The sequence below is a fragment of the Phascolarctos cinereus genome, unplaced genomic scaffold (assembly GCF_003287225.1).
Source record: "Phascolarctos cinereus isolate Bilbo 61053 unplaced genomic scaffold, phaCin_HiC Scaffold_4;HRSCAF=312, whole genome shotgun sequence".
In the NCBI taxonomy this organism is placed as follows: Eukaryota; Metazoa; Chordata; class Mammalia; order Diprotodontia; family Phascolarctidae; genus Phascolarctos; species Phascolarctos cinereus.
In genome coordinates, this window is record NW_027555847.1 from 93,805,227 (window position 1) to 93,815,549 (window position 10,323).

Consider the following 10,323-nt stretch of genomic DNA (forward strand, 5'->3'; position numbering starts at 1 on the left):
CTTGAGACCCTGTCAAGTAAGGGTAGAGATAGGTCTGCGAGGGGAATAATGAAAAGCTTTGGCTAGCACAGAAGAAGCCAAGGCAGCCTTTTGGACTCAATGGAAAAGATAGGCAAGTACATCGGAGAGGTCAGGGTTCTGTCTCCTAAATCAGATGCATATGTTATACTCTATCCAGCAGAGTAAAGCAAAGGAATCTTTTTAAAAAGACAATAGATTTTTATTGATATCATCTTTACATTAGATTTCCCCCTCCCCAAATCAACTAAGAAAATTTAGTAAAATGGGTCAATGCAACACAATGAAAAAATCTTTATTATATGCAATGTTCTACACTTGAGGACCACCAATCTTTACAAAAGAGGCATCTTCTCATTTCTTAAATGTGCAATGAACAGTGCTGGACCTGGAGTCAGGAAATTCAAATGTTACTTCAGACACTTTGCGGCTGGTCTGTGACCTTGTGCAAGTCATTTAATCTACCTCAGTTTCCTCGACTGTAAAACGGGAATAGCAGCATCAACCTTACAGGATTTTTTGAGAAGCCAATCAGATATCTGTACAGTGCTAAATGCTATTAAATCTTTGGTGCCAACTATGCATGTCCTTTATACTTCTGTTGCAGTTTATCTTGTGATCATTGTTCTTTCTATTTTCCTATGTCGTCTGTATTCATTTTTTACTGTAGCATTCAAATCATTTAGCCATTCCCCAATTGATTGGTATCCACTTTGCTTCCAGTTACTTGCCACTACAAAAAGTGCTGCTACAAATATTTTGGTGTATACAGAGCTTTCATTTTTGCCAATGACCATCTGATCTAGGTATACACCCAGCAGTGGCATCTCTAGATCAGAAATTATGTTTTCCATGACCCCACAATGCTTTCCAGAATAGCTGTACCAATTCACAATTCTACCAATCCCATATAAACTCCTCTAACATTGATTATTCCTGTTTTTTTGTCATCCTTGCCAACTTTCGGGATATGCAAGCAAAACATCTGGTTTTGATTCACATTACTGGAACATTCTTTCACAAGGCTGATAGTTTGCCACTCTTTTATCAGTTCTCTTGCAGAGAATAGCTTTTGGTCACATTTTTTATTATTAAACTCTTAGAGAGAGGACTCTGTTGACCACTTTCCTTCTTGTCCTAGATGTACTTTGTGCAAAAGCTTTTCAATTTCATGTATTCAAAATCATTTGCTTTTATCTTGTGTAATCGCTTCTATCCCTTAAGAAACCGCCCCCCCCAAGCAATAAAAGGTATATGATGGGCTTCTAATTTCTGAAAATGGTGTCATGTACATATTGAGTTTATTGTGCATAGATACATGGCATCCTGGTCACTTTCTCACTTGGCCTTTCAAAAAAGCGCACAAATATAGGACAGGCAACTTTTGGCAAGAGAACTGGTGTTAATAAAAGCGGGGGGGGGGGGTTTCAGTGGGCCGAAAGCTCAAAAATGTTTCATGGAAGCTACTGTGACCTTACTCTACATTAAGACATGGTATCTAGACAAGAGATGAGTTTTATAGGTGGAACACATCTGGAGTATGGGACTCAATTTCTGGCGACATTTTATAAAGGACATTGACAGGCTAAAGACTAGGATTCAGAAAAAGACCAAGTTAAAGGAAGTGAAAAACCATGTCACATGAGGTTCATTTGAAATGGGGATGTTCAACCTGTATAAGACTGGAGAGTGTATGTAAATGTGATTGTCATATACAAACATTAACTTAATTGTTTTAGTTTCAGAGGCAGAACCAAAAACAATAGATGGAAGATGAAAGGCAGATTTTGGCTTGATGTAAAGAAATTCCATAAAATTCGGGCAATCGAAAAGTGGAAGGCTACCTCAAAGTAACAAGGCCCCCCAAGTCTGAAGGTTTTGGAGAAGCTAAGGTGATGTAGAGGTTATGATTAGACAACTTGATGGCCCCTTGCAACTCCAAAATCGTGATTCTTATGCTTAGGTTTAAGACGCAGCGTTCTTTTTCCTGCCCTCCACCACTAGCATTTTGCCTTCTTTAGTGGTTGAGGTCTTTAAGGATGGAGGGAATAAGGAACCCAGAAACCCAAGGAGTTATCGTCCTTCTCTTAGGTCTTGTCTTTCAGATCAGTATAATAGAGCTATACTTCCCCCTTCCTATGCTATGCTCTGATCAGAATTCCTTATTGAAGGCCCTTGGCTCCTCCTCTGGCCACTCCTGGACCTCCAGTTGAAATTCTACATATGATCCTGCTTCAGACTCATTTCAAAAAGGAACTTAACCCCAGCTGTTATCCTTTCCACAGCCACCAGGAATTATTGTTCATAGGGAAGCTGCTGAGACTTACCATGACCTCAATGACTTTAAAGCCATTTCCAACTAAATTCTAGGAAAAGGCATGATGGCAATGTGAAGACCATCTGCTCTCCTAGCATGACCGTTATCAGAGCAATTTTTCTTGGTAACCCTCCAGTGGCTACACAGTGTCATGCACACAGATGGCACTTAAAAAGACACTGAAAGAATACCAGTTGTATTACCTGGGTTTGAATCCTGGTTCTGCCATTAATTTATGTGACCCTGAACAAATATTCTGGGCCTGTTTCCAGATGGCAAAATGAAGGGGCTGGAATAGATAATTTCAAAGTCATCTATATTTGACCTTGCTAGAGATTCATTTCAAAAGGGAACTCAAACCCAGACTTTTAAGGTTCCTTTTAGTTCTGGATCTGTGATTCTGACATATCTCATCTTGGAACCACCAACACATTACTGGAAGGAAGAGGCAGAGGCTCAAAGACAATAATAACAAGATATAGCAACCTTACAAATAAAAACTCACATTTGACCCTCACAACAATTACAAGAGGTAGTTACTAGTATTCACTCCACTTTACAGGTTAGGAAACAGGCAGAGGTTGACTTGCCCAAGATCAGGTCTTACCAACTCTGGCCTTGGTGTTCTATGCACTCCACCACCTAGCTGTCCCAGTAACATCTAAGGAAAGAAACTGCACATCTTCCAGATTATTAGCACTGAGTGGAGGAACTGGGACAGGAGGGAAAAGACCCAAGCCTGGGCAACGTGATAGGTGTGCTACAAGAAAGCCCCAAATGGTTAGTCATTGTTCAGGAGCAAAAGGCAGGCCACAACCTGAAGGCAGGCTACACTGCTGCTCCAAGTATTTCTCTCTTAGCTTTCTGCAAAAGAATATAAAACTCATCGAGTGGGCATAAAAGGTGGGAAAGATGTAAATATTGGACTGGAAAGTAAAGGTCCATGCTTGACAGAAAAAAAGCTGAAGACACATATCCACTGGTGGGAAGATGGCTGAACAAACTGCAGTACCTCAACATGAGGGAATATTTTTGTGCCAATAAGAAGATAAACATAAGGAACACGTAAAGACACATAAAACAGTACAAAAGCCATGAAACCAAACCTAAAGTAGCATAATGTAGTAGGAACATCAGTGGATTTGGAGTCAAAGAACCCGGGCTTGAGTCTAGGCTTCAGTGGTTATTAGCAAGGCTTGTCCCCTTTTATAGCTTCAGGTGTCCTCACCAGTATTACTTATATTACCTCACAGGGTGGTTGTTAGGAAAGCACTATGTAAACATTAAAGCAAAATATAAATACACCCTAAATCTTGTGTATAGAAATGTAAAGATATTATCAGAAGGCATAAGTTATTATGCTTATATTTTTTGAAAACCTGAGTTCTAATTTTTTTCTATTCCACTGTTTTAAATTTATTGATATCTTGTTTTGGTATCATCTACATTTTCCTCTGTGTTCCTTTCCCTTCCAGAGTTATCCCTTATAATTAAGACTAGAAAACACAAGAAAAAGAATAGTTTAGCAAAACTAACCAGTATTCTTAAAAAGCCTGACTTAGCCATTTTCCAATCAACTAACATCTACTCTATTTCTGGACTTCTGTAGCAAAGAGATAGGGACTGGACCTGTGATTTCATGGAGGTGCAACCTGTGGCCAACACTGACAATGCCAGTTACTGCCAGAGCAGCTACTGATTTGCTCGGAATGACTGAATCAGCTCATATCAGAGCCAGGACTTGAACACAGGTCTTCTTTGTTTCAAGGAGAGCTCTTTCTCCATTAAACAAGATGGCCTCTCAGGTTCTTTGATACCACAAAAAAGGCTATTATAAATATTTTGTTTGGTCACTAAACTCCTTAAGATACAGGATTAGCAGTTTCTGTTTGTTGAGGTTGTTTATAATAAAATGCTATTACTAGTATGTTCTCAGAATTTTAAAGGAGCAGCCAAGTAAGAATCAATGTTGTGAACACTCAGCAGCAGAGTACCACATGACTTTACATATGCCAGACTCCTGGGCCTGAAAGCATGCAAGTGAAGAAGGCTGGTAACACTGTAGGTGTTAAACTGTGGGTGGAGACCTGGGCTTGAAGGAAGCTTGAACTGTGACCCAGCAAGGCTGCTGCAGGGAAGGCTGTGTTCCTCCCATATATATACCCCTAACCTTTATTCTTTGCCTTTTAAACATAAACCCAACTTGTAAGAATCCTACGAGGAATGGCATAGGGTGGCCAAGTTTCACAGCCTTAAAGCTGGAAAGAACCCTTAACATACTTGGGCCAATCTTGACAGATGAGGAAATTAAGGCCAGAGATGTGAAGATTACATTGTTCAGGTCTTGATGCTCTTGAATGGCATCTTGATTTCAAGAACCCAACTGAATGATTTCTTAGTGCCCTTTGCATTACTACACCAATTCTCTGCTAATAACTAAGCTGAGAAAAGGTGAAATTTTAACATGTCAAAAGATGGATGATTCAATGATAAATAAAAACAGGAAGATGGTTGGGTGGTAAAAGAGAAAAATGGAGGCAGTATCTCTGACATTGTCCAAAGGAGCAGTTCTATGACCAGTTCTAGTTTTTCAGACAAAAGTATCACTTAGTGGATCTATACACCCCAGGAGGAGAGTGCCAATCTCAATTCTTAGATCATGTAAAAATGAGAAGATGGTAAAAAGAATACCTTTAATAGTTCAAACTGACAGGCCTGAACAAATTACGTATCAGGACACGGAAAAAAACTTGATGAGATTTGCTGAGAAACTTGTAGTGATCTGTGAAAAACTGTGGCAAAGGTGGGAGGATGGCAGCACGGAAAATACCAAAGATAGGCAAATGTCCTTATTTTTAAAAAAGGGAAATAAAATGTTTTCTTTACACTATACACAGCAAAACATAGTAACTGACTAGCACTTTGACAGGGTTCCCGGACTGGTAGATCAGAAGAATGCACAATATTACCTGGATTTCAGAGCAGAACTCATGACAGCTCTAAAACCGGATGAAAGATCAGACCCAAAGAACGGTGATTAGTTAATTTCTGTCAGTTCGAAGATAGGTTCTTTTAAGAGACTATTAACTGAGATCTGGCTTTGGTCTTTTGTTCAACATTTCTTAGAAATGACATAGAAAGCAGAAAAAAACCCACCAATTTGCTTTCAAGCTGAAGCAGTGTCCAAAATGAGAAAGGTAACAATTTTGTCCTTTGCTCTAGTCAGACTATACATACCAAACTATGTTCATTTCTGGGGACCACAATTTAGAAAGGATGGTGAAAAGCTAAATCCTCTAGGTAGATCCGAGGATCAGCTGAGGGAATCCTATTTATCTAGCCTGAAGAACACTTAAGCAAGATAGCAGAACAGCTGTTATCAAATATTTGCAGGGTTAACATGAAGAACACTTATACTTGTTTGGCCTCACAGAGATCATTAGATAGAAATTTCAATGGGATAGCTTTTAATTCAATACAGAGGGGAAAACCTTGCTATTCATTGCTGAAAGTACTCTGTCATTGGAGATCTTTAAGCAAAGGCTGAATGATGATTTGTTAATTAAGGGTGTTACAGAGAAGACTCCAGCACAGGTTGTGGTTAGTCATGGTATGACTTCTTAGGTCCGTTCCAATTTGTACACTCGATCATGATTCTATAAATGATCTCTCATTGTAAGTTAACTTGGCATTCTGGTCTATAAATTAGTCTCAGAAGAGTTTTGTTATCATGACTCAACTGCTCAAGTCTTGCTTCATCATCCTTTATGAATTTATATAACTGAGTTTCCGAACCTATTAAGATGAAATTCAAACCCTTGATTATGATGACCCCAGTAAAGCACCATGGAAATTCCTTCCTATCCTGACTGCTCCTATATAAGTAGGTTTAACTGTACGTACAGTTTAAGAGTTCACAAAAAGACAAATTCCCAAGGCCTACCCTCTCTATGGGGTTGGAATAGATCAGGTAATGGATAGTATCTCAATATAAATAGTGTATCAGTCACACTCTGACCAACTAAACTCATCTATCCCACTTCATTTCCCAGGAAGGGTCAAGCACAGGGAAGTCAAACACAGCAAACAGTGCTGAAGCACCCTCTTCTCTGCCATCTTCACACTTACCTTCTTTCATTTTATGTGAAGACTTGTACAAGGTGCAAGGATGGAAAGGTATTCAGCTCACAACTTCCAACGGATGTTTCCCAAGCATCTTTTGTTTTCAGGAGGAAAGTCCAAGATATACAACAACTCACTGCATTTTCACACACGATAGGGCAAGCATCCTAGTACTCTATAGCGTAAGGGGAAATACAGGATCCTATTGTGACACACAGACAGGACCAAGAGGCTTCCCAGCTCTTGCCCCAGTCCCATTCTTTATTTTCAGAAATAATCACACACAAGGACACAGGTTTGTACAAAAACCACATTTGTTTTTCTCACAAAATTGGGTGGCTGTATTGCAGGAATAAAACTGGATCATATACACAGGATCAGATGAAAAAAAGTCACCACATGGTTATTTATGCAGATACACAGCAGTGTTAAGAATTCAGGTACTTGGTAGGACCATTACCAGTACAGTAAAAAATAACTCTACCTGGATCTTTGAAATTTGAAAGTGTTTATCCTAACAACCTGAGGTTACGTGGGATTACAATCTGAAACAAAATTCCATGTTCCTTCAAAAGCCCTGGAGGAAAATGTAACACTTGGAATGAATTCCCTTTGGCAGGGCAGAGAGTGGGAGTGGGTGGGGAATGAGGAAAACCCTGGCTGTTTTCACAAGGCACTGGGGGCTCTCTGGAGGTAACTGCATTAAAACTAAACTCCAGTAGGGACAGCTCAAATCCAGTGCTCTAAGAAAGGGCTTTGAGATACTAACAGCATCTGTTTAGCTGAAGTCCACACCTGAAGCCTTGAGAAGGCAGATCTTGATGACGGTTTTGTTTGTTGTTGTTGCTGTTTGTTTTTCAGAGAATAAGAAAAAAAAGAAAAAGAAAAAGTTCTACTGTGTTCAGAGTTCAAGTGTTCTGTCCTTTATACGTAAAACTTTACAGACAAGACAGGAAACAAAGCAAAAACTTCCAACTTTGTATTTCAACTTGATGGAAATGCAACCTGGAAATTAAGGTTAAGGAGGCCACAAGCTTTGGAAAACAATGCTTTATCAGTTAAAAAACCAAAAAAACCCCACCTCTTTCCTAGGGAATAGGAATAGAGGAAAACTGAATGGTCACCAAGAACCATCAAGTAACTAATCATTAGTACTAGGAACAGAGTATGGTGGTCCAAACTGGGCTCATATTAAGGCATTTTTTGTGTCTTCCTATATAGAATGGACCCCAACCCTGTACCCTTCTCCCTGAAAAACAAAAGAAAACAAAAAAATTCCAAAAAACGCCAACCCATCTTCAAAAAGAAAAAGTAAACCACTAACTCATCTCCTAATAAAAACAGAGCTTATTGCTCTAGATGCTGAGCCCTTTCCCTGGCATCCCCTCAGAACTTTTTGCCAGGTGGTTCCTATCAAAATCCTGATGAAGGATGGAATGTTAGAGATCAGAAAGTAAAGGGGAGAGGTCTAAGAGTCGGCATAGCACTACCTCACCTCTCTAATCATCTTGTTTTAAACTCAAAGTACCGCTTCCACTGAATTCTATTCACTCTGGCTGTCTGCAAGAGGTAGTTTGGGGTCTCATACCCCTAGCCATCCCAACCAAGTTCCACCAACTAGAACTTTAGAACTATAACTACTTTGCTTTTCTCCTTAGCTTTTTATAAAGGGGAGAGGAAAGAGAAGAAAAATGCATCCAACATTGACTATCAGTCTTGATTCCTCAAGTTGGCTAGTGCCTTAGACTCCTGAAACTTTTTTGGGTTTCCTGGGGACCTAAGGAATACACTCCCCAGTTCCAAACCCACACCTAGTAGCCCCCAAAGCTCAAGCCATCCCAACAATAACTATCTGCATAGAAAGCCAGAACCAGCGAATCTGGAAAAGAGAGCAATTTTATCATAATTGTTGCACTCTCAGCCACCATTGATAAATGAAAAGAGGATGCTGTCAGCACAGCCATGAGAGATGTGTCAGGGATTGATCTGAATGATATAGAACACTCTGGATTAATAACGAGGCACATGTATTCCTCAATTGGGGCAGTATTAATGGCAGGGGTGCCTCCCTCCACTGTTTTCCCTTATCTTTATGCTTGTATTGTGTGCCAAAGGCCTTGTATATCATCTAAATGTTTGCATTCTGCCCCATCCCATCATTAAACTAAAATGAATTCATCTGCTATGCCTCAAAGTTCAATCACTTCTAGACTGGTGAGTCTATCTCTCTGCTTGCATCTTTTGGTTCCTATTAACTTAAGATTATTTTCCTTAAAAACTCTAACAACAAAAAATTACCCACAGAAGCACCAAGATGGAGAAAGACCGAAAAAGCAAAGATTGGGATGGGCTTACCCACTATATGCCCTATTTGCCCCTTACTCAGCACAGGGAAGACACAAGGTGAATTCTTCCTGTCTAATGTACACTGTCACCCCTAGTCCCCCACAAGCCCTGGCAAAGGAGCACCACCAAAAGGAAAACACCAGAGCAAGGAGGCACTCAGATGTGGAAGAGGAAAAATCCTGAAAAAAACCAACCAAACAAACAAACAGAAGGAAACAGAGGAATCAGAGAGTCTTGTCACCACTACTCGGGATCATGGAAGTCCCTTGTACTTCTTCTTGTTAGGGAGCTGAGGAGGCTGGTGCTGTTGCAGGAGGAGGAGTGACGCCATCGGTGGGAGGAGGTGGTGGGGGCTGTTGCTGCGGAGGAGGGGGATCTGAAAATACATTCAAAAGCTAAACATCAATAACGGAACCATAAGCAATTGGAAGGGAAGAAGATAGATCAGGAGAAAACACGGGGAGTTACTTTCTGGAAAGAACTATTTCCATCAGGCTGTTTGCAAATAATGGCTCTCTACACAACAACACAAACTCTGTGCTCACACACTACACTCCTGTCTGTCTCTGCTGTGGCTCACCTAGAATACTCTGACCCTCTACACCTATTTAAAACTTATATTCTGTGTGTGTGTGTGTGTGTGTGTGTGTGTGAATTGGGTGACTTGCCCAGAGTCACAGAGCTAGTGAGTATTATGTGTCTGAGGCCAGCTTTGAACTCAGGTCCTCTTGACTCCAAGGCCGGTGCTCTATGCACTATGCCCCCTCACTGCCCTCTAAATCTTTTATTCTTCAAAGCCCAGTTTAAGTTCCATCAGGATGAGGCAGCTTTAGACAAGCCTGTCATCTCCTATCTTCGTATCTCAAGGACACTGAAGAGTGCCTGGAACAGTCAATGCTTAACACACGCTTGGGGACTGACAGTAGAGGAAAGATGAGGATACAAATAATTATCAAGTAGATCCTTGACCCCTCTCTTCCCCCAGCTCCAAGTGCTCTCTTCCTGGTTTTCATCATCCTTTAATTTGTATGTAATACTTAGGTACATAAATCTCTCAGTGGACTCTACATTCCTTAAGGGCAAGGACTGCAATTTTTAATCTTTGTCTCCCCAGCGCCTCATAAAGCACCTTATACATAGCACCTGCTTGTTAATGTTTATTAAGATATATCTTCTGAATGAGATAATTATATAAGAACAAAAAATTAAGTAATATGAGAGTAGAGGAGGGTGAAATCAGTTGTGGCTGAGGAATTCAAGAAAGGCTTCATGGAAGAGGTAAAGACGAGAGATTCTAGGACTAGAAATAGCATAAGCCTAAGAATGGAGATGGGGAAGTGCAGGATGTGGATGGTGAGATCAGATGAAGCCCTTAGCCGGCCTGTTCCAGTTTTACTGTGAACCTGGAATACCAATACAGCTCCTAACTCTGCATAACCATTTCTCCTTAAGCATTTTTATAGGGTGAGCTAGAGTTTACAACATTATCAAAGACGTATAATTTTACTTCTGAACAGAGA

The 10,323-nt window shown here is 40.3% G+C and overlaps 2 protein-coding genes across 4 annotated transcripts in view; both read right to left on the reverse strand.

Moving 5' to 3' along the window:
* The window catches only part of CSPG5 (chondroitin sulfate proteoglycan 5), a 29,262-nt gene extending 22,660 nt beyond the window's left edge, over positions 1-6,602 (reverse strand). Inside the window, exon 1 of the mRNA XM_020999007.2 lies at positions 6,464-6,602. The gene's annotated coding sequence lies outside the window, so the exon portion shown is untranslated. The remainder of the gene's footprint in view (positions 1-6,463) is intronic.
* Positions 6,603-6,753: 151 nt separating this feature from the next.
* SMARCC1 (SWI/SNF related BAF chromatin remodeling complex subunit C1) overlaps positions 6,754-10,323 on the reverse strand; it is a 173,830-nt gene continuing 170,260 nt past the window's right edge. For all 3 annotated transcript variants that reach the window (XM_078152454.1, XM_020999002.2, XM_078152455.1), the window contains one exon: positions 6,754-9,179. In XM_078152454.1, coding sequence (XP_078008580.1) covers positions 9,085-9,179 — 95 coding nt within the window. In that variant the 3' untranslated portion in view covers positions 6,754-9,084. The remainder of the gene's footprint in view (positions 9,180-10,323) is intronic.